The 24,008-nt window shown below is 55.4% G+C and overlaps 1 protein-coding gene and 1 long non-coding RNA gene across 2 annotated transcripts in view; one reads left to right on the top strand and one right to left on the bottom strand.

The window, feature by feature from the left end:
- Positions 1 to 3,115: 3,115 nt before the first annotated feature.
- On the top strand, positions 3,116 to 12,242 carry LOC139183012 (uncharacterized). Its single transcript, XR_011566490.1, has 2 exons — positions 3,116 to 3,213; positions 9,710 to 12,242. It is a non-coding gene; the product is annotated as an uncharacterized lncRNA (long non-coding RNA).
- Positions 12,243 to 18,976: 6,734 nt separating this feature from the next.
- Positions 18,977 to 24,008, bottom strand: part of CACNA1I (calcium voltage-gated channel subunit alpha1 I) — a 114,849-nt gene continuing 109,817 nt past the window's right edge. Inside the window, exon 36 of the mRNA XM_070790445.1 lies at positions 18,977 to 23,329. Within this exon, the coding sequence (XP_070646546.1) occupies positions 22,661 to 23,329 (669 nt within the window). The 3' untranslated portion in view covers positions 18,977 to 22,660. The remainder of the gene's footprint in view (positions 23,330 to 24,008) is intronic.

The following is a 24,008-nucleotide window of genomic DNA, read 5'->3' as shown; positions in this document are numbered from 1 at the left end:
CTTCACGTAGAGTGCCCCGAGCTGCTTTTGTGCTTGTTCATTAGACACTTTAAGACCTTTCTCCAGGGAGAAGATGCCCCTTAGCTGAGAAATGACTCCTGGTTTAGCATAGTCCAAGTCCACAGGACTCATGCACTGTCGCTCCCCACCTCCAATTAGAACCGCTGGGTGAGCCTGAGCCCTGGAACCAGAGCTGGAGGGATGGCTTTCTGCCCCAGCGGAAGGGAAGCAACATCCTGCTTGGCAGGGCAGGCCAGTGGGCCTCTCTCACCAGATGACCAGGCGGGGCGCTGCAAGAGCAGGAGAGGAAGGGGTGCTGAGTGAGGGTGGGCTGAGGACCAGGCAGCCTGCAGTATTTCACTGAGGATCCTCTGCTTATCCAGGCAGGATTGCCAGGCAACGGGGAGGAGTCTGTGGTCCAGAAAGAGAAGACACAGCCCCTCCACCAGCACCCTCCCCTCTGTTCTCCCAGGGGAGGCTGGGAGGGCTGGGGGCCTGCTCTTTGACGGGTGAGGGGATGGGGGGCTTTAAATCCACCTGAAACTGGGCAGTGTCTCTTTGGGAGTGAGCCTCATTGTTTGGAGACCTCTGTGAAGGTCAGGATGGAGATGTAGCGCCACTGGCAAGCGCCAGACAGCTTAATCAGGACACAACCCAGTCTCTTCATTATAAACCTAGGTCCTAGTCCATCTTTCAAACTGATGAGAAATCTTGTTGGGACGTGTTGGGGTTTGGTTTTTTTTTTCCTTCATGTTTTATTACTTTCCCCCCAAGTATTCCAGGAATACAAATCTGTATGGGGAAGGGGCGTGGCTTAGTGCGCCGTCAGCTCCGCAGCCCAGCACTCGAACCCCAGCTCCCCTCTGGGGAGGCCGGGCCCCCCCAGGAACCAGCGCTGACCTGGTTGTGGAGGGGGGGGTCCCCTCAGGAGGCAGAACCGACATTCACACTTCTTTCTTACTCCTCATCTGTCAAGTATCAAGCTTCAGCTCCATGGGTGACTAAATATCCCACAAACGAACAGGTCACGTTCCACATGCTGCCTTCTGACAGCAAGAAAGTCGCAAAGACAGCAGCAAGTTTCTTTCAGAGTGGAGGGCTGGAAGTGGCGGGGAGGCGGCTGGGAGGGGAGAGCCAGAGGGGAATCAGGACGGGAAGGGGAGGTTCAGAATGGGGAGAGGAGGGCAGGCCCTGGCTGCTGGGCTGGGTGAGGCCTGGCGGTGGGTGGAACTTGCCCAGACAGATCCAGGATGACCAGGCCAGACTGCGCAGGGAGACAGAGGTCAAAGCAAGTTGCTGCCAGAGTGGGTGCCAGGCCCACAAGGACCAATCGTTTTGCATGAGGCGGACACCCCTGTTTCACAGCCCAGGGCCTCAGCAGGGAAACGGCCCGTGCTGGTCTGCAGAAGGACCTACCAGGGGCCAGGCTGGACCTTCAGCTCCCTGGACCCTGTGGAGTGCGTATCAGGTCCTGACTCCTTTTTCTGGGAGACTGAGGGTGGTGAAGCAACTGGTCTCCTAACTAATGACAGAGAGAGACACGCGGCCTTGCACATGGCGGATATGAGGGGTCCACCCCATCAGCCCTCGACAACCCAGAACCCGGTGGGCGAGGCCTCACGGCAACCTTCTCATTTACAAAAGGGGAGAACTAGGCCCCCCGACCCCAGCAGGAGGCATGCTGGAGGCTGGGCATGTGGGAGGGGGCCCCCTTGAAGGCCCCCCAGCCCTGCCGCCCCCTCCCAGGCTCTCTGAGGGTGCAACCTGTTCCTGCCCCAGGCTGGTGCCTGAGTCATGGGGATCATCTCCCAGCGTGAGAGCCGCCGTGGCACGTGGCCCCACGTGGAAGGAAGGGCAGCCTTGCGTCTGGGAGCCGAGTCACTCAGGGGACCTGGGAGTGAGCTCCAGGCTGCAGAGGCTCCCCCAGGCCCTGGAGGCATCTCAGAGACCTCTGGAGGTGCTCTGCTCCCGAGGACATGGCCACGCAGCAAGGTCCCCACATGTCCAGCTCCCACGCCATCGGTTGCAGGGACTCTGAACAGAAAGCTGGGCTCTGACACAAGTCTGCTCAGTGTCTGAGTTGGTGTGACCCTGCCCCCTGTCCAAGGGTGGGTGGTGGTGCCCACTCGGTCCCCCACGAGCAGAGCAGAGGGCCGGGCTACACCCAGTTCTCTGTCAGCTGTCATCCCTTGGGCCCCCACCTCTCCCGACTCCAGGCAGCCCTAGAGCTGTGACCCTCCCCTTGCTGGGGAGGGGCAGGGGGTGGCGGAGAACTCAGGCCGGGTCTCACCAGCTCAGGGTGAGGTGGTGCAGGAGGGCCTCCGAAGGGCCCCATGTCTCTTTCCCTGTGCCTCCCCAGCCCGGTCCAGTAGCTACCCCAGGATTCTCTTCCTCCCAGAGCCAGCTTCCAGCCAAAGTAGATGTCACAGCCAAGATCTCTTTCCTGAAATCGGCTCAGTTTCAACCCATTACTCCTCATTACTCTCCTGAACGACTCCTTCTTAGTCTTCTCCTCCTCCACATTTGGTCCGTGCCCTTCAGAGGTTTGCAACAGGACTCATTTCTTGGCCCAGGGACAGGCCATCCATCTTCTTAATCTGACCTCATAAATCAGCCATCTAGGCCTCCTCAGGCACCCGTCCATGGCCCCCTCCACCCCTGGAGGCCTTTGGGCACCTCTCAGGGCAGCACCCACTGAGACCTCCAAACCCTCCAGGAGAGGGCCTGCTCCCCCAAAATGCCCAGCACCATCCTTCCTCCCCACCGTGCCCCCCCGCCACCAACGACAGGTCGGGGGCTCCCAGCTGCTCCAGCAGGACTCCCACCAGCAGCCCGGGCAGCTGCCTCTCCTGTCAGCAGACCCCTCTCCCGGAACAGGGACATCTTAAGCTTGTTGGGATCAATTGCCCGTGTCGTTCCACTTAGTCCCCCTGCCAGACCCTGACATCTTCACTGGAGGGGAGGAAACAAGGGCTTTCCAGGACTCTGGACCAATCCCTAAGGGACACAGCTTTGGGGCGGAGAATAAAGCAGGGTCTGGAGGGGGCGGGGCAGTTAGAAGCAGCCCAGAGTCTTTAGAAGAAGCCACAAGTAGCCCCCACCCCCCCGTCCCCATAGCCCCTGGGGAGCCCCGTGAGGGGCGGAAGGACCAGCGGAGTCCAGTGCCAGGCCCGGCGCACAGGGAGATATGGCAGAGGAGATATGGCAGCTCTGGTAAACAGAAATGGTGTGTGTGTGTGTGTGTGTGTGGTGTGTGCACTGTGTATATGTATGGGTTGTGTAGGCGTGTCAGTGATTTCTCAGTGTGGACAAATCCCAAAGACTGATGCTGAAGCTGAAGCTCCGATACTTTGCCACCTCATGTGAAGAACTGACTCATTTGAAAAGACCCTGATGCTGGGAAAGATTGAAGGTGGGAGGAGAAGGGGACAACAGAGGATGAGATGGTTGGATGGCATCACCGACTCGATGAACATGAGTTTGAGCAGGCTCCGGAAATGGACAGGAGGTGATGGACAAGGAGGCCTGGCGTGCTGCAGTCCATGGGGTCGCAAAGAGACAGACACGACTGAACGACTGAACTGAACTGTTTAGTCGCTAAGTTGTGTCTGACTCTTTTGCAACCCCATAGACTGTAGACTGACAGCCTCCTCTGTCCATGGGATTTCTCAGGCAAGAATACTGGAGTGGGTTGTCATTTCTCTCTCCAGGGTATCTTCCCAACCCAGGGATCAAACCCAGTCTCCTGCATTGGCAGGCGGGTTCTTTAGCACTGAGCCACCTGGGAAGACATCTTTGACTTGAACCCCCACTCAAAGACCCACTGGCCAAAAGATACACTTTAAGTTTATGTAGTTAGTTGCTCAACTAAAATTGACTTAGCATCTGCTCTGTTCTGAGCAGGCAAATGATGAAAATGCAGCGGTAATAATAAAGATACAGTTCTGGCTTCGTGAGGTGTGTGTGCATGCTGGAAGGCTTCCTGGAGGAGGGGTGTTAACCTTGCAACAGACGGGAGAGATTTCGAATGATTAGATTAATGGTTCTAAAACTGGGCCAAGCCCAGGGGCACCTGGGAACTTTCAGAAATATAGATTCTCTGGCTGAATCAGACACAGAGGATAAAATGTCCTCCCAGTGTTTTTGAGACCCGCTGGGCTGGACCGTGGGAAAATCAGCATCAGGAAAGCAAATTCTGGGAATTCTTCCCTCTGGCCAAGACTTTGAGGCCTCAAAGCGTGTTCTGGGCTTCTGTCCAGGTGCTGAACCATCCTTCAGGTCTATAAAGTGTGCTCCTGGGTTCTGGGCAAAGCAGAGAATGCTATTCAAAAAATTTGATATTTAGTATTTTTCCAAAGAGCATGAAGATCGTCATCATGTGAAATACCAGAATCTTGGACATCTTATCTATTTTATCCCCCAAATTAGACAGTACTAAGATTGCTCAGGGCTTCCCAAGTGACTCAGTGGTAAAGAATCTGCCTGCCAGTGCAGGAGATGCAAGGGATGTGGGGTCAATCCCTGGGTTGGGAAGATCCCCTGGAGAAGGGAATGGCAACCCACTCCAATATTCTTGCCTGGAGAATCCCATGGACAGAGGAGTCTGGCAGGCTACAGTCCGTGGGGTCGCAGAAGAGTCAGACACGACTTAGAGACTAAACAACAACAGGGTTGTTCTACAAAGTCAACGTACCTTCAGGCTTTCCCCACGTGTGGACCATCTCCCTGCCCCCTGCTCTTGCCTCTTGGACCTCCTTCCATCCTTCCATCACCTTCCATTAGGAGTGGCTCTCGTAGGGGGTCTCTTGTCCCCTCTGGGCTTTGTCTGAAGATGCCTTCATCCTGTTCTTGTGAGACATGTTTACGTGATACAGATTCCAGTTGGACAATGAATTCACTTATGTTTTAGTCTTTGATAATATTGATTTCCAGGCTCCTAGCCTCTCTCGCTGCCATTAAGGAGTCTGCCACTCACAGGTGGGTCATTTTCTCTTCTCTCAGCTTCTTGTAAGATTTCTTTGCTATTTTCCATCACTGTGATGGGTCCGTGTGTGGGGTTTTGGTTTGTTTTTTTTTTTAATCCCTTGCTTAGGATTTATTGTGCTCCCTGAACTGAAATTAATGTCTTTTATCAATTCTGGAAAATTCTCAGCCATCACCTCTTCGAATAACGACTGTCTCTCCTGTATTCGGTTGTTTCTCTCTGGCCCTCCGTGTAGCTGTGCATTATTTCTCATCCCAACCTCCTCTTCTTAGCCTATATCTCATATTTTCTGGCTTTTCCTCTGTCCTGCATTTGCGCATTTCTGCTCCATCTTCTAGTTCACTGATCCCCTCCTGAACTGGGTCTACATGCTAGTCCTCCCATCTGCGGAGTTTTGTGTTTCAGTTATTACGTTTTTCATTTCTAGAAGTTCTACCTGGCTCTTTTTCAATCTCTTGGATCACTTTTATAGTCTTTTTTTTCCCCTCCTTGTCTGTATTCTCAATTCTTTCTTGAAACATTTTTAACTTATTTTTATTCTAGTTCTGATCACTCAAACATCTGAAATCTTTTGATCTAGTTTTGCATGCGTGGTTTCTGCTGACTCTGACTCATCATGGATTGTTTTCTTGTGTGTTTTGCAATTTGAGATTGTACCCAAATGATATTCTGTAGGAACCCAGAAGGACCTAGAATTCATGGGTGTGCTCTGGCCGTGTGCCCCAGGTCTATCCACCCAACACCACTTTAGGTTAATTTCTGGGCTTGGGGTTTTCTGGACCACTGATCTCACAAATTGGAGCCCCAATTGCTAGTGAAGGTCAGCCTAAATTGACACGTTCTCAGGAAGAAATCTTTTTATCTTCATTCATTGTAGGGCCCCGGACACATGAATATCCTTGCTCTCTTTCTTTGCTAAAAGTTTGGTTTTTACAGCCCAACCTTATGCTGAGTGTACTGCCTTGGAGGGTCCCAGCTTGAGATACAGATCTCACTTCACACTCCCAAGCTCCCACAAGCTCTAGATAAGACAATGTCTTGTGGGTTAGTTGCTAAGTTGTGTCATTTTGTGACCCCATGGACTGCAGCCCACCAGAGTCATCTGTCCATGGGATTTCCCAGGCAAGAGTGCTGGAGTGGGTTGCCCTTTCCTTCTCCAGGGGATCTTCCTGACCCAGGGCTTGAACCCGCATCTCCTGCTTGGCAAGTGGGTTCTTTACCACCGAGTCACCTAGGAGGCCCCAAAGATAACGTGTGCATTGTGGTTAAAACCCAGTTCTAGGCTCCTGTTAGCAAATGCCTCAAGGCAGTGTTTGCTTCTAGTTCCGGTATCAGTTCCCACATCGTTACTGGCTCTCAGGAATTTCCCTTACTTTCTTGCAAACTTAGCTATGCATTGAGTAAAGAAGTTTGTAATAACTGAACCTGCATTTTTAGGTGTTTTTGTAGCAAGAGTGTCCCTCAACCCCCAGAGGATCTGACTATAGCAGAACAAATACTTGTTCACCAAACCATCTCTTCTTCCTTTGGGGCTCACACCTAGACCGCAACCCTAGCTACCCTCAACCCTTGCAGCTAAGCATGTAGCATGTCCAGTGGAACTCTTCCCAAGTCAGGATTGTGAAAACCTCTCACACGATCCACAGGGAAAGATGGCAGAGTGACAAGACAGATGAGCCTGCATCCTTAATCACTGCTTGAAGGAGCACTGCCTGCCATTTCAAACGTTAGATGAATAAGAAAAAAAGCCCCTGGGACTTAACCTGTGACAGCAGCTTGTGTTCTTTAGGCTACTGGTCCACCATTTGTCAGAATTAAAGTCTCACGTAGAATTGTCCTGTAGTTTAGTATTAATCTCACGAGGCAGCAGTGAGCAAGGGTGTGAAGCAAGATCTTAACTACCTGCCTGGGAATTGAACCTGGGTAGCCTGGATGAAGGGCTTCCCTGGTGGCTGAAGTAGTAAAGAATCTGCCTGCAATGTGGGAGACCTGGGTTCAATCTCAGGGTTGGGCAGATCCCCTGCGGGAGGGCATGGCAACCCACCCCAGTATTCTTGCCTGGAGAATCCCTATGGACAGAGGAACTTGGCGGGCTACCATCCATGGGGTAACAAAGAGTCAGACATGACTGAGTGACTAAGCTGGATGAGAACCAGGAACCCTAGCCACCAGACCAGCAAAGGCTAGAGGCTGGAAGATAGTTTTCCCTGGATCTTTGCCCCCAGTGAAAAATGCATTTATTACGAAGGCAGAAACTACAAATGCAGGCACCAAGTTTATTACTAGAGACAAAGTACAACAAGTGGAGGAGTGCACAGAGAAACAGCTTATTAAATGAGATAGAAGCAAGGCCAGTATGCACACCCGGACGGGAAGGGCGTGGGTGTGCCCCCAGCGAGGAAGACGGCAGTAAAGAGGCGGCTAAGTCAGTTATATAGGTCAGTTCTTCGGGGTCTTTGTCTTCCTTCAGGCCAATTATCTGATTTTTTTCCCACACCTGACCTACCCTGAGACCCTCCCCTGAGTGTGCACGTACCCCTCAGCCAAGATGAATCTCGAAGTGAAGTCTTCTGGGAGGAGCAAGACTCATATGACCTGGCATTATCCCGTGACTTTTGACCCACAAGGAGCCTTTATGAGCATATGTAGTGTCTCCCTTGTCCCCAAAGAGGTGGGGAGCCAAGATCCCTTAATCCTTTACTCAAACAGAGTTTTGCCCCTCTTTGTCCTTGCCATGGCTATTACCTTAAGATGTTTACAAGAGAGAAACACTGGCTTTTTACCCTATTTCTTTTATTACTTTCATTTCAGAGGGCAAAAAAGAACCTGTTTGTAAATACCTTAACTGGAACCCACCTATCTCTTGTCTCAGGAAATGCTAACAGTTTTAAGTATCCAGCCTGAAGCCCACTGCTCTGTGGCCCATGAAATGCAAACAGGAGGCCAGTTGTAAATGTCTAACCTGGGGCCCATCTATCTCCTAACTCAAACCTGTACAATCTTTTCAGGCCTTAGGGGCTTCAAGTGTGTGTATTCAAGGATGCAAGACCATGGCTCACAGAGCCTGAGTGGCTTACTGGAGTTGCAAGTGGGATATTGGTTTGAGAAAGATGCCCCTTCTCTGCCTTGTCACCATTCTATGCCAGGCCGGCACTGGCCACTAGGTCCCCAGACCATGCAGGTGATGCCGGCTCTTGAGGAGCTCCTGTGTATTGGGGACACAGATGCAGACATAGGCCATCCTGGGATGAGAAGATAATGGTGGTCGTGGGTTGTAGTGGAGTGATGACTCAGGTGATGGCCCATTCTGACCGAGGGTCAGGGCGTGGCTGGGAAGTACCAGGTTGCCAGCTCCAAGCTTCAGGTCCCTGGAGACAGAATCAGGCGGGCCCTGCTCTGTTCCCTGCAGGCGAGATTCCACAGGGCAGCCCGGCCTGCCTGGCAGGGAGGGGCCCGGGCATGCTCTGGAGGTGGGCATGTGGCCCAGAGCCGGCAGGACGTTGAGGCTGCCCCATGCAGAAAAACCTCATCTCCACAGTCCTTAATGACACCTTGCGGTCTCTGGAGTCCTCAGCTCACCCACTGTGCATGCATGTCTTCAAGAGGCCACAGACATTCATTGACCACTTCTGCAGGGATGAGGGCCACCACTGGGCATTGGTGACATTGTAGGGATACAGTTGTTAGGGGAACATTGATTGAAACTGCCCACCCTGGCCAGGCACCATGGTAACCGTTTTCGTGAGGTCCTGGCAAGGAACAGGTAACTAATAAGCCACCACCAACTGGAAGAGTTCAGGAAAGGCCAAAAGGAGGTGCCATGTGTCCTGCCATCTCCCAGAATCCTTCTCGCTGGAATCCATCTTGGCTGAGCAATGTGTGCACCACCAGGAAGGAGCCTGAGTCAGAATGATTGGCCAAAGACAGCCCAGAAAAAGAAATCCCATCACCATAAAACCCAAGACTTGGAGCCACCTGGCCAAGCAGTCCTCCTGGGTTCCTTTATCCTCCTGCTCTCCCGCCGGGCACCCCTTCCCAATAAAGTCAGCTTCTGTGTCTCCTCAGACAATTCATCTCTGAGTGTTAGACAAGAGCCCCCTTTTGGGACCTGGAAGGGGTCCCCCTTCCTGCAACACGGAGACACACCAGGCCAGAGAGTGGGCTTCCGGATCCCCACCCTCAATGGCTCACAGCCTAGAAGGAAAGGAAGGGCCCCCTGCTGGGAACTGACCACGTCTCCTCCTCTGCCCCCTCCAGCTCTGGTAACAGCTCTGTCCACAGTCCCCCCACCTCCCACCCACAAGATCACACGTGTGGTAAGTGGTCCCTACTAGCAGAGGTGTGAGTTAGAATGACCCAGTTGTGATGTCGCCTTTATGTGTCAACCTGGCTGGGCTGTGGTGCTCAGCTGCTTAGTCAAGCGCTGTGTAGACGTGGCTCTGAGGGTAATTTGTGGGTGTGATAACATTTACGATCAGTTGACCTTGAGTAAAGGAGATGGCTCTCCATGAGGTGGGTAGGCCTCATCGAATGGGTAAAAGGCCTTAAGAGCAAAATCAGAGGCTTTCCAGAGAAAAGGGGACTCTGCTTCCAGACTAGAACATGGAAGTTCTGCCTGAGTTCCCAGGCTGCCTGGAATTTGCCAGCCTCCAGTCATGCAAGCTGATCTCTTCAAATATGTCTCTCAATTCCCTTCTCTCTCTTTTCCTCTCAATTGCCTCTCAGCCTCCTCAACCAAACCACAGTCTCAAGAGCTTCCTGTGGACCACACACAGAGGGGTGGCCCCTGTCTTTCCATTCCTGGTGCCCTTGCAAGGAATTCAGACTCACGTAGGACGCCAACCCTGACGCATCCCAGACCCCAGCCAGAGGGTTGGCGAAGGTGGCCCAGCTTGGAAAAGGCCTTTGAGGGACAGGCTGAGCATTCTGCACTTTGCTCTGGAATGTTATTCCCACCCCACCTCAACCTGAGCCTGACTCCCACCCACCCAAAATAAAATGTCTGAGTGCATTCCACACCCTGGGGAGCTGCCGGAATGGGACAAGATCGCGGCCAGGGCAGCCCAGCCCAGCCTCGCCCCCAGAAGAACTCAGTGGACAGAGGAGACCCGCACAGCCATCTGGGGAAATGGACAGTCACTGGGCTGCACTTGCCCAGCGCTCACTTCACGGCCACAGGGAGCCCAGGGTTTTGGGAGACAAAGTGCCACTTAAAAGCCCATCGTCTCCTACCGCCCTCCCGCCCTGAGCTCCATAGATCATAAATTCCAGAGGGCAGAGGGGGCTCATGCTGGGGGCAGAGGTCACAACCCTGCTCCATCCGTTGCTGCAGATGGAGGCCCCCAGAGAATAAGGTGCAAAGGGTGGTATCAGCCCCTGGCATCCTTGTCAGCCCCCGACATTTCCTGGGCCAGCCCTCTGACCTTGACAGGGACTATTCTGGCCACTGCCCTGCACTCCAGAGAAAAGTAACCCTCCTCTGCCCCTTCCTCCTCTGCTTATCCCACCGTGGAGTAGAGCCTCTGGGTGTTTAGGGTTAAAGAGCAGAGGGAAAGCTGTGAACACAGATGAGCCCAGCAATTTGATATTAAGGAAACTCAGAAGCCTGCAGACTACTGGAAAGGGTAGTTCATTTTCACTTGCATCTTAAACCCCGTGGAGCCAACTGGGAATAGCACAGACCTCAGTGTCAACTACGGGCTTCCCAGGTGACTCAGCGGTAAAGAATCTTGCCTGCCAATGCAGGAGATGAAAGAGATGCAGGTTTGATCCCTGGATCAGAAAGATACCTTGGAATAGGAAATGGCAACCCACTCCAGTATTCTTGCCTGGAAAATCCCACGGACAGAGGAGCCTGGTGGGCTACAGTCCATGGGGTCACAAAGAGTCGAACATGACTGGGCTCAGCACAACAGCAGCAGTGTCAACTGAGTCACGACTGGAAATCTCGGCCCTGCCTTTGAGTGGTGGAGGGCCCTGGGCTTCATCTCACCACTCTGAGCCTCCATCTCCTTGTCCCACAGATATGGGAATAACAGCATCCCCTTCACCAAGCGGCCATGAGGGTGAAGGACCACACTGGAAGTGCTTAGCTGGCATCTGGCGCTCTATGCCCAGAGCTCCCAACCCCTCTTCTCATCCCTCCTTCTGTCCCTGCCTGAGAAGCTTGTGGGGACACAGGACGTGTAACAACTAACACGATCCCGGGGGAGGGAGGGGGATGGGAGGGTCAGAGAAGATGATGCGAATGACAGGGAGGGATTTCAGGTGGGGAGGAGGGTCTCAAAGGCGTTTTAGGGGCGTTTTCTGTGCCCCTGGCTACACTTTAGAAGCAGAGGCTTGGGACTTCCCTGGTGGTTCAGTGGTTAAGAACCCGCCTTGCAATGCAGGCAATGTGGGTTCCATCCCTGTTTGGGGGACTAAGATCCCACGTGTCACAGGGCAACTAAGCCCGTACCTGGCAACTAGAGAGAAGCCCTCGCTCTGCAATAAAGATCCCACATGATGTAAGACCCTATGGAGACAATAAAATTAAAAAAAAAAAGAAGAAGTAGGGGCTTGGATGGAGGAGATGAAGGCTTCCTCTCAGGCCAGGGCTACAGATGGACTGAGCAGCCTCCTTCTTCATGAAGGGAAGGACGGTGGTGAGGGCCCCGTGGAGTCCCAAGGCCGTGAGGCACCATCATCTCTACAGCAAGTCACATTCCTGAGGAATCGGACCACACAGGAGTGAGGCTCCAGAAACCCCTGGCCAGGCATGAGAGCCGCAGAAGAGAGGAGGCCAGCCTCTAAAGGAGGACTTGTCTCCCTGTCCAGAACCACCTACTGTGCGCCGCCGTTACTGTGCGCCTTCCTTCTGCCCATGGAGGAAGCAGGACCATGGGGGCGGAGGGTCTTACCATGCATTCCACAAGCTTCTTGTGGCTGCAACATGAGCCAGTATGGAGCAGCCCTTGAGACATGTAGCTGCTATTAAAGGGCTTCAGAGATTGGGAAACTGAAGCCCAGAAGGGTGTGACACCCCTGGGCTGACACAGCTCAAGCCTTCTGAGGACTCGGACCCAAGGAAACCCCCACTCAGCAGCTTCCTTGCTACATAAACTTGATGGAAGGAATTCTCCTGTGCCTTGGTTTTCCTGTCTGTAAAAAATTAAAGACATCAAAGTATCCTGTGCCCTGTCCCTAAAGATGAAATGAAATAACTCATGTGAAAGAGCCTCATCAGATGCCTAAGATAATAAACCTTGATTAAAATGACTGTCCAGACCACAGTGCTATTATTCTAATTTTCTCCCATTAAGCACTCTGTATTTGCTAAATGAGTGATTTTTTTAAACATTGTATTATAAAAGTTTCAAATACACAGCCAAGTGGAAAGAATTTGTAATGAACACCCAGATTCTATAACAGTAGAATTCTACCATTTACATTTCATAATACTTGCTTTATCAATATCCATCCATCAATCTGTCTTACTTTTTGATGCATTTCAAAGTAAATTGATGATGTCAGTCCAATTCCCCTTCAATGCTTCCTGGTTTACTGTTTGGGGAGGGGGGTGAAATTTACATACAGTGAAATGCACAAAACTTAAAAGTCGTTTGCATATAAACATGTAATACAAACCCATATCGGAATAAAGGATATGACTATCATCCCAGAGGGGCTTCCCAGGTGGCTCAGTGGTAAAGAATCTGCCTGCCAATGAAGGAGACACAAGAGACTCGGTTCGATCCCTGGGTTGGGAAGATCCCCTGGAGAAGGAAATGGCTACCCACTCCAGTATTCTTGCCTGGAAAATCCCATGAACAGAGGAGCCTGGCGGGCTAAGGTCCATGGGGTCGCAGAGTTGGACACGACCCAGCAACTGAGCACACGTCATCCCAGAAAGTGTCCTCCCGCCTCTTTGCAGGCAGTCCTGCCCCTGCTTCCAGAAGGCAACCACTGTTCTGATTTGTTTCCACTACAGGTTAATCTTCCTGTTGTAGAATTTCACATGATGCAGAACATGACTCATAACACAGGGCTGTGTGTACTTGTGTCAACTATCTGCAGCTATATAACAAATTACTCCTAAACTGAGCAGCTTAAAACATCACCACCTAAGAGTTCACAGTTTCTTTGGGCTGGGAACCGGGACATGGCTAACTGGGCAGTGGTGGTGTAGTCGCTAAGCCGTGTTTCTTTTGCGACCCTATGGGCTGTAGCCTGAGAGGCTCTTCTGTCCATGAGATTTCCTGGGCAAGAATACTGGAGTTGGTTGCCATTTCTTCCTCCAGGGGATCTTCCCAACCCAAGAATCGAACCCACGTCTCCTGCATCACAGGTGGATTCTTAACTGTTGAGCCACCTGGGGAGCCCCCTGGCTTAACTGGACCTTCTGGCTTGGGGGTCCCTTAAGGCTGCCATCCACACACTGCCAGGGGCTGCAGTCTCTCATCTGCAGGCTTGGCTGAGGGAGGTCAGCTTCCCGGCTCACTGGAATGGGTGTGGATGGGATCAGCACCTTGAGGGTTGTTGGACTCGGGGCCTCACCCCCATGGATGCTGGCCTGAGGACTGCATCTTTCAATCCCTTATCACCCAGGCCTTGCATAGGGCAGCCCACAGTGTGGCAGTTTCCATCAGAGCAAGGAGGTGAGCGGGCCAGACAAGGCGAGGAAGATAGAAGTCAGAGATAGAAGCCAGATTCCTGCCACTGGCTCTCGGAAGTGACATCCCATCACTTTTGCCATAGTCTAGCCATCAGAAGGACGTCACTAGGTCCAGCCCACACGCTAGGGGTGGGGACTCTGCAAGGGAGTGGGTACCAGGAGGAAGGCTCACTGAGCACCATCTGACAAGCTGCCACCTTCCTCGGGTGAGACACCCAGGGCCTGTCCATCCCCTGCTGGGAACGGTCTTCCTGGATGCTCTCTCTCCAAATCTTCCTCTGGCTCTGGGAGGTAACCATGGTGATGGTACCTGTATCCCTTGTTGTGGTGGCCTCCTGGAGGGAAGACCCTCCTCTCCGTGGTTATGGAGAGGTTATGGTCCCAAATCCAGCTGGGACCCTGAGTCCCTGACGTTTGCCTCTCCATCCTCCCAGGATGGAGTGTCTTGTGGGGAACACCCTTCCCGGTAGTATGTGATATGGGGTGCCCTGGAGTGGGGGTGAGGACCCCCCCTCAGTTCTTCATTTAGCTGACAAGTCCTGGTGGCATCTTTCCTCAGGGCCAGAGCTGGCCCTTTTCAGCACCAGCACAGCAGGCTGTCCCCTGATTTGCCCCAGCAGGGTGACTGTGGACCATGGTCATTTGGTGGGCAGGACAGGGACCCTGACCTGAGTGTCCTTCCCATCTCCCAAGACAGAGGAGGTGAGAGCGCATGAGACAGGCACCGTGTGGGGAGGAAAGAGAATAGAATCAGGTCGGGGCTGTGACCCGGCCTCCAGCCCACCTGCAGACCTCCACGCCCTCCCTGCGGGGACTGAACACAGAGGGCCTAGGGTGGCCGCATGGCTGGTGACGTGCTTTCTGTTATTGCAAATATGCAGGGGAAATGGTCAGGATACCAATGGAGAGTCAGAGATGGAGGAAGATAAGACAGAGAGACAGAAGCGGATGGAGAGATGGACAGAGAGAGACAGACGTGGAGCGGGGCAGAGAGGGAGGGACGGCAGCAGAGGAAACTCAGGGGCCAGGAGGCCAACGCTGGCAGGCTGCAGTGGGGTGAATGGGGGTGGCGGCAGCAGCACGAGGAGACCTTCCTTCCTGCGCCCGGCATCTCCCAGGGGAAACTCAAAAACCTCATCCTGAGGAGCTGACATCTGGAGCCATCAACGGGTGGGGGTGCTCAGGGACCCCAGGCAGCCACTCAGGAGAAGATCAGACCAGATCTCGACCTGGGCAAGTCAGTCACCTCCTCCCCCTGATAGGACTGGCAGATCAGCAAATAAGAATCTGACCTCCAGACAAACCACAGGTAGGGCTTTAGTGTCAGTATGTCCCCAGTACTGTATGGGACTTACACTAAAAGTTTATTCATGATTTATTTGATATTCAAATTTAACCGTGCGTCCTGGATTTGATCTGGCGGCCTGACTCTCTGAGGGGTGGCCCATGCCTTTGCATGGCTGTCTACCTCTTGTCCTCCAGGCCCTGGCTCAAAGGACTCCCCCCCAGAGAGGTCTCCCCTGGCGGAAGGACCTTGCCGCCTCCCCTCAGTCACCCTCCATTAGAGCCCCTGGTCCAGAGCAGTCCTGGCGCTTTCAGGTTCTGGAACAACCCAACGCGTGTGTCTGTTTGCTGTTCATTTTCTATCTCCCCATCTGAGCCAGCAGGCTCCTGAACTCGGGGACCCATCAGCACTGTATCCCCAGCAACTGTCACCTGGTGCATAGTAGGTGCTCAGCAAACACCTACTGAAACACATAAGGGCAGAGCCATCAGGAAGGGGAGTGAGAAAGAGTCGTGGGTGACGTGGGGACGCTGTGCATACCCCACCCCTCCCACTGGTGACCTGTCCGTGAGTCTCCAAGCTGCCCCAGGGGACAGAGCCGTGGGGGCCCAGCCCGAATTCGGGGGCCTGCAGGTCCGCACCAGCCCAACGGGGCCCTCTGGCGGCCCCTCCCCACAGGACATATCCTATCCTATCCACTGATTCCCAGAGCAACCCTGTTACCATGACAACGGCAATCCGAGGTCACCGCGCAGGAAACTGGAGGACGCCTCCCTCCTGGAACGCTACCTCCGAGTCAGAATCTAATTTTCATTACAGCCATAATAGCGGTTTTGCATAATCGTCCATATATTAATACCTAACATGCCAGTGTTTATTTGGTTAAAATTCATGAATTCAGGTCTAAATAAAAAGTGCTGATGGGTGAAGTTTTTCATTCTCTTAAAATGTTCTTTTTTTTTTCTCTCAGTCTCTCTCCTTGGCAGCAACTTGCCTTTAATCCCATTATTAACGCGTAAGGGAGAGCAAAACAAAGCAGGGCTCTGCTCTCTAGGGCCCGCAGTGGCCTCGGCGCGGAGAGGGCTGCTGCTCCGCAGCTATGGGAGGGGCAGGCGGGCCACGGTCACCACTGGCACTGCCTCCTTGTGTGACTTGGCACAGGTCATACTGCCTCTCTGGGCCTCAGTTTCCTCGGGGAGAGAAATGAGGGGAGGGGTTAGCTGGGCACTAGGCTCTGGGCTGGGCGGAGGGACCATAGTTGCCATTACTGGACTGATGCAGTGTGATGGGGACTCAGGAAACAGACAGGACACGGGGATAAAGAGTTGGTGTGGAGGGAGAAGTGGAAGCTGGAGAGCAAAGCCATGGGCAGCTGGGAAGGCTTCCTGGAGGAAGTGGCATTCGAGTAAGCTAAAGTGGTAGGCAAGAGCCAGGGAAGGGGAGAAAGGGAACAAGGGACGCTAGGTGTGGGAGGGGCTGTTCTTACAGGACACGGGGTGGGGGGGGAAGAGGCGTGTGGTTGGCAGCACGTGGGTGGTCTGCAGAGTGACAGAGGCTGATGAGGCTTGGAAAGGAGGCAGAGACAGCCTGGGGAGGGAGCAGAGTTCCAGGAGGAGGGACAGTCACCTCCAAAGGGCCCTGCAAGGTGAGCCAAGGGGCCAAGGAATGTGCCCTGGGGGGTCAGCAGGGAGGGTTGGGAGGTGGTGAGAAGGAGCTGGGTGGGGGAGCAGAAGGCAAGCAAGGGTGAGGTGGGCAGTCAGGCCAGGGGCCCCTGGTAGGGGAGGAGAGGAGTCTGGAGCCCAGGCTTCCAGAGAGGGATGGGTGTTGGGGGTCAGGCGTCTAGAGGTTTTAAACAGGTGGAGTCTGAAGCGCCCCGTGGAAGAGTCCAGCAGGCCTGCCTCTGGGGGCTGGGAGAGGAGGGGCTGGAGCAGGGCGTCTCCCCAGGGAGTCAGGGCTTGCTGGACGATTCGGCCATGAGAGCCGAGGCTGGGCAGATGGACCAAGTCTCACGGGTAACGAGCGAGGCTCAGGCTGGGGCCTGGATGTACACTGGGACTCAGAGCCCTGCCTGCTCTGGGGAAGGCCTGCCCTGCCTGTTTCCTCATCTGAAAATGGGGGTCAGACCCCTCCCCAGGTGGAGGCAGGCCGATCCAAGAGTGGGGGCGGGCCCTCATGCACCAATGCGTGTGCAGCAGCCCCCACCAGCTGTCGCCGCTCTCCCTGCCCCCATGCCTCATCTATGGTGAGGCAGACGCCCAGGCCTCAAAAGGGCTCCTGGTGAGACCCCCTCTGCCTCCTCCTCCTCAAGCAGGGAAAACCTAGTGCTCTGAGCAGTAAAGCCTGCAGCTGGAAGCGTCCACGTGGGCGCCATGCAGAGAGACCTGGAAGGCTGCAGTGATGTCTCTGTCCACACCACCACCACCCCACCCAGAGCCCCCAGGGGCCACCAGAAGGGGTCTCAGAGCAGATGGGAAAGCCAGGGTTACAGGCCTGTCTGTGGGGTGGCCCCAGGTCTTCCTGTTCTCCGCTGTTCTCTGAAGTGGACACCACTGGAGGTCACCCACGTTGTCCCCAGGTCCCTCTCCTGTCCAGGCCAAGCCCTAGTTGGCCCTCAAGTATAGAGAGCACACACCAAGGGGGTGGGGGGACTAGATAGGGCTGGTGGGGACCAAGTAAGCCTCTAGCCACTGCTTGGCTGTTCCACTCCCATAGCTTATAGACGTCCAGGTGCTCAGTCTCTGGACCTCTCTGGGTCCCTGGTCTGATCTGAAGGGCAGTGATGAGAGCACCCTTCCCAGGGATGAGGCTGCACGCAGCTTAGCCGGAGGAGAGGCCACCCAGGTTTCTCTGCGTGTCCAGCCTTCAGCCCCTCCTTCCAACAAGCACACAGTGGTTCTCCTTGACAGTTTCTCCCTTTCTTGCTCTCAGACCATGATGCCGGTGGGTCACCCCCATCCCTGGATCCCAGAGTTCAGACCTGGCCAATCAGAGCATGGCACGTACCCCAGTCAACCTATGAGAGTCCCTGAACTTTGCCAGACTGTCAGGGAGAGACGCCCTCCTTCATCTGGGGATGGGCAGATAGGCCCCAAGCCTGGGCTTCTGGTGGCCACTCGGAGAGGAGGGAGGTAAACTCAGAAGGAAGTAGAGACCAGAGGTAGAGAGAAACCTCGTCCTAGCAACCTAGTTGGAGCCCTTGATCCAACTGCACCTGAAGCTGACTCTACCTCTGGGCTTTCTAGCTACTGGAGCCACCAAGTTACTTTCATCTTATTTCTCTCTTTTCTCCCTGCCTTCCTTTCCTCTCTTCCAGCTTTTTCTTTCAAACTCATTTGAGTTGGATTTTTGTCCTTTGAGAACTGTGGTGTTGGAGAAGACTCTTGAGAGTCCCTTGGACAGCAAGGAGATCCAACCAGTCCATCCTAAAGGAAATCAGTCCTGAATATTCATTGGAAGGACTGATGCTGAAGCTGAAGCTCCAATACTTTGGCCACCTGGTGTGAAGAATTGACTCATTGGAAAAGACCCTGATGCTGGGAAAGATTGAAGGCGGGAGGAGAAGGGGATGACAGAGGATGAGATGGTTGGATGGCATCACCGACTCCATGGACGTGAGTTTGAGTAAGCTCCAGGAGTTGGTGATGGACAAGGAGGCCTGGCATGCTGCGGTTCATGGGGTCGCAAAGAGTCGGACACGAATGAGTGACTGAACTGAACTGAACTGAACCAAGAGTCCTGAAAATACCCACAGTATGACTTTAGGTAACAGTGCCATGTAGGTAGATGACTTCTTTCTTGTTACTTTCTCACCCAGGTCCAGCATCTTCACTAAAGAGCCAGGTTCTGCTTCCTCCCCAGCCCAGCAGCCCCCGACCCACACCCAAGCCAGGAGAGAAACTTCCATCCGTGTCTCTAGGTCCCAGACACCCCAGGCCCCGCAGCCTGGGCATAATAAACACATCACCACCACCACGCCCACCCACCCCCCAGCGGGAAACCCCCCAGTACAACACCCATGCCACTAGGGAAAGAACAGCCCAGACACACAGAAAAATTCTGAAATAGGCTTCGGGTTTTATTCAAAACAACACTGGTGGCGGCTGCCACTTGTTTTCTCTACCCCAGGCCGTCTGGGCCAGTAGGTACCAGCGCCATCAGCAACTAGGAGGGAAGTTTATTCACACCATAGAAACTGTACAGCGACTGGGAGTGCGATAGTCACAGCAGCAGGGCTGGGTGGAGGGCTTCCAGGAGGAGGCGGCCTCTGTCTCCTCCTCAAACCCTGGCTCAGCCCAGGCTCCGCCAGGAACACTGATTATTGCACAAAGACAAAAAAGAGTATGTGTATCTGGGCTAAACAGCGGTTTCTAAGACCCCAAGCCCTTACACAGCGCAGCAAAGGGGGCCAGAGGTGGCCCTGGAAACACAAAGCTCCAGTGGGAAGATTTGTGGGGGGAAGACAGGCAGACAGGCTGATACTGTGCACATTTGGTCCACTTTTAGGGGGCTGCCTGGTGCAGGAGAAGGCCTGGCAGGAGACAGGAAAAGGGTTTGGCCAGGGCAGGCCATGTCCCATCTGGTCTTGGGTCCCTTTGTATAGGTGTTGAGGTGCCTGCCAGCCACCATCCTGCAGAGATCTGCAAACACACAGCTTGGGGTGTCCAGCACCAGGGTCCCCACTCTCCTCAGGGCCAGGCCACGTGGGTTAGGGTAGGTTTGTGCTTTTGTGATAGACAGGCCGCAGGATCAGAGAGGGCAAAGGGGCTAATCACCCAACCCTTAGCCATTTGGGCTTCTCCTGGCCAGCCAACCACAGCTTCCCTGGTCCCCTATCACCTGTAACTCCCAGGAACAGGACCAAGTGCCTGGGTTCAGCATTTGAGGCCCTCCAGGAACAAGCCCATCTCTCACGACTCCCTCAGGCAAAGCTTCTATCTTCTGTGTTCAGCTCTGAGACATATCCTGCTTTGACCAGACCTCCCACCATCACTCAGGTGACGGCTGGATCACTCTTCCCACGTGTCTGCTTGTTCTGAGGTCACACAGATCCCAGCAAAAGGATGGCTTTATGTCAGACACACCCGAGATGTGTTCCCTGCCCAGCCACTGATAACCTCGTGACATCAGGAAAGTCAGTTCCCTGGTCTGCGGGTGGAGCAGCAGTGCACGCGGCTCAGGGCCTCCCGATGACACCTGAGCCCAGAAAACGGGAGCTGCTGACCGGAGTCAGATGCCATCCCCTGAATCCCACCCACCCTCCACACGGGCCTCCCAGGCCCCACAAGCCATCTTCCAGCCCCTGGCACACACGTCCCTCCAGGAACACGCTGTCGGGCACAGCTACTGTGTGTGCGGCCTCCCCTCCACCTCGATTGCTGGGGCCAGCGTGGCTCACGGAGGGAGGGTGAGGCAGAGCCCAGCAGGCTACCCGTGCCCTCTTTTTCCCCAGACAAGCAAGCACCCCTGTGATGAAACCACCAGCATGGCCAGGGCAGCCAGTGCAAGGCTCTCTGGAGCAAGCAGCTCAGGACTAGGGCCCAGCCTCCGCCTCCAGCCAATGGGCCCCTGGGGGGCAGGAGGGGACATGACCCCAGGCCCAGCCAACCCCTCCCCTGGAGGCTGCCACCTGGGAGAGTGCAGAGCGTGTAGGCACTGCCTTGTGTGGCCTCACAGCGACCCCTCAAAGAGGACTGCCCACCATCACACTTTCAGGTGAGGAGAGGGAGGCTCCAGAGGCTCAGGGGCAAGTCCAGGACTGACCACCAAGATGGCCCAACTCCCCCACTGCCAGCAGAGAGGCCTGCAGCCCGGCTGTGACTTTCTGAATCCACCTGCTTTGAAACAGGGTCCCTGTTTCACATTTCAGGTACTCAGGGGCTGGCTGCCCACAGGGCCCCAGCCTCTTTGCTCCCCGGGTTCTGAGGGTCCTGGGTGGCCCCTTCACCCCCTGGGGTGGACCTTGGCTTCCTCAGGTGTGAAGTGGACCAAACAACCCTTCCCCCTACCAGCTCTTGGGGAAAGGCTTTGCAGGCCACATTACCTCCTCCCTTTGCACGATGCCCAGACCCCAGGGGTCCCTCTGCCATCTAGAAGACCCACAGCCTGTCAAGAAGACCCTTCTCCCGAACCCGTCTGCCCAGCCCAAAGCCAAACTCTTTAAGGTCAGGTTTGGGGAACAAGGTCAAGGGCCCCTCAGCAGGGCCAGCCAAAGCCTTTGAGAGGCTCTCACACCGGCAGAGGGCCTGGTTATTGCTGAAGGGCGGTGAGTCCCCAGCTTTCGGCATTTCCCACCCCACAACCTCTGCATGTCTGCAGATCACTGCATCACTATGACCCAGCCTTCTTCCTCAAAATGACTTCAAGTCCATTTACTGCTCAAAACCCAGCCCTGATCTGAGCACTATATCTGTGATGTCATGGGTCCAATGTACTGGGTTTTTTTTTTTCTAATAAGTACTGAAATAAATGCACAACTATTCAAATAAATACCCATCTGATAAATGCAAGTCTATTCAAATAAATACCCATCTGGGAACCCATTTGAGAAGTATTGCAGCTTTGGGAAAGCTGGGAAGGGGAATAAAACAGAGACTTAGAGGCAGGCAGCAGGGAGAGAGGATGTGGGGATGTGGGTCTCCAGGTGCCAGGCGGGCGTGGGAAGGTGCAGGGCCCAGGGCTGATCCCAGGGCCCAGGCAGCTACCCCCACCCCTACTTAGGGTCCTGTCAGATCTATTTTACCCTGAACTCCATGGAGGATGGGGGGCAGGGAGCAGAGTTGGTCAGGGGACAGGGAGTGGAGGGGTGTGTACAACCTCCAGCAATGGCCGTGGCTCAGGGTCCACCCCGGGCTGGGGGTAAAAGGCAATAAGTAACTGGTCACTGATTGTCAGAACCCAGGAGCCCTGGGGGGCAGCCCGACCAGCATATGACCTCCAAACATCTCATCTGCTTAATACCTTCACCGTCCCTCTCCTTCCTGCAGCCCTGCTGCTCTCAGCTCCTTGGGGGCAAAAGCCCCTGGAACCTCACCTAAAGGTGAGGCCCCCCAACCCTGCCCAGTCGTGGAGCCACTTTACACCCCCACCGCTGTCCTTAAAGTAATACCAGGACTCACCCCTGGTTTTTCTAAAGAAAGACATCTAACTGGTTGACTAAGAGAGTTTGTGTGCTCTGGGGCATCTATGAAGGACTGTCACAACAGCTAGACGGTCAGGAACAAGACAGACACCCCAACATGTAGAGGGGCGGGATCTTAGCAGCGTTTCTTCTTTAAAGGAAAGAAAAATGCACCCTGAATTCCACCTCTTCTTCTGGGCCTGTCTCCCCGGCCACGGTGGGGACCCTCAGAGGCCTGAGAGCCCTCTCCAAGCCACTCTCAACCCGGGAGGGAGACACCAGAAATTCCAGCCGCCAGTACCCCCGGAGTGGGCCCCCACCGGCTATGCTCAACTTTAGCACTTTCTGGAAGTCATAAGCTCTCGGTAGAAAAAATAAATATATATGTCTGTCTCTCTCTATGTATATGCATATGTATACACGTATACACACAGGCAGGACCTCCGCTGGGCCCTTCTGAGCCTCGGCTACCGGGCGGGCGTGGGGGGGCCTGCTCCTCCCGCCCCGACGGCGGCCCCCCGGCGCGGCGCCCAGGTCCAGGTGGTGGACTGGACGAAGTATTGCTGTCTGCCCCTGGCTCCTGAGGTAAAGAAGTGAAACGGGGCGGGCGGGCGGCGGCCCTCATCTCCTCCCCTGGCTCGCGGAGTCCCCGGACGGCGGCTCCCCCGGCGGCGGCGGCGGGGGCTGTGGCTCGGGCGCCTCGGGGTCCCGGGGAGCCGCCGGCTCAGCCGGGCGCGGCGGGTCCTTGCAGCGATCGGCGGCGGCCCAGGATGGGCTGCGGGCCAGGCCGCGGGGCCCGGGGGCCGCGGCGGCGCGGGGGCGGCCGGGCCCGGCGGCCAGGCTGCTGGCGCTGCTGAACCGGCGCGCGGGCGGGAGGCCGGGCGGCGGGGGCGGTGGCCCGAAGAGGGAGGTGAGCGAGAGGCTGCTTAGGGTCTCCGAGTGCTCGCTGCCCGCGCCCCCGCAGCCCCCGCCGGCCCGGCCGCCCGCGCCCTCCTCGTCCGAGGGGTCCATGGAGTCGTGCCGCGTGCAGCCCGGGCTGGTGGAGCCCCCGCTGCTGTGGCTGCGCTGGTGCGCCCGCAGCCCGCGCAGGCTGAACGTGCCCCGGCCCCGTGGGCTCGGGCGGCGGCGCGCGGCGGGCGACGGGCCGGCGCGGGGGCCCGGGACGGACGCGGGCAGCCCCAGCCCTCGCCGCGGGCTGTCGCTCAGGGTCAGGCTGTCCTCCAGCGTGGTCTGCAGGCTGCCCGCCGAGCTGCTGCGGCTGACCTCCAGCGACGTGTCGCTCCCCGTGGCCTGCGGGGAGGGCCACAGGGGATGGGGGTGCTGCCCGGTGTTCCCCTCCCCCGATGGGCACCCCCTCAAGCCCCTCCGACCCCTCAGGAACACACCGGGCCTGGCGAGGCTTTCCGGCTGTCTGAGCTGCAGGGTGGCCCTCCGGGTGGTCCCTGCAGCAGCTTCCGACTGGGCCCCACCCCACCCCATTGCCTGGCCCTCAGTGTGCCACCAGCGTCATCCTGCTCAGACCCCAGTCAGGCACCCAGCAGAGGAGGATCCAATTCACTGGGAGGAAAAGCCCTTGGGCCCCACCCCATCCCTCTTGACCTCCCTCCCCCCTTACTCGCCTGGCTCCTCCCACCCCACCCCGCACCCCCACCCCCACCTCTGCCTGGAAAGCTCTTCCCTGATACACCTGTGTCACCACTCACTGCCCTCCCAGTCCCTCCACCTGAACTGTCAGCACCCCACTCCCCCACCAGCTCCCTCCCCTCTCCCCCGCAGCATTCTTCCTGGCCCACATCACTGCCAAACACACTATACTTTCCCTGCATTTATTCTGATCATCTCTCCTGGCACATCCCTGCTACACACTAAACGGTAAACCCCCCAGAAGGCAGGGATTTTTTCACCCTGCAGCCGGCTGTAGCCTGGCTGGCGGGAGCTGGGGTCAACAGTCACTGGACGAACAAGTAAT

Source organism: Bos indicus, chromosome 5, assembly GCF_029378745.1.
Source record: "Bos indicus isolate NIAB-ARS_2022 breed Sahiwal x Tharparkar chromosome 5, NIAB-ARS_B.indTharparkar_mat_pri_1.0, whole genome shotgun sequence".
In the NCBI taxonomy this organism is placed as follows: Eukaryota; Metazoa; Chordata; class Mammalia; order Artiodactyla; family Bovidae; genus Bos; species Bos indicus.
The sequence above is the reverse complement of the archived record's forward strand: the minus strand, read 5'-3'. Positions and strand labels throughout refer to the sequence as shown.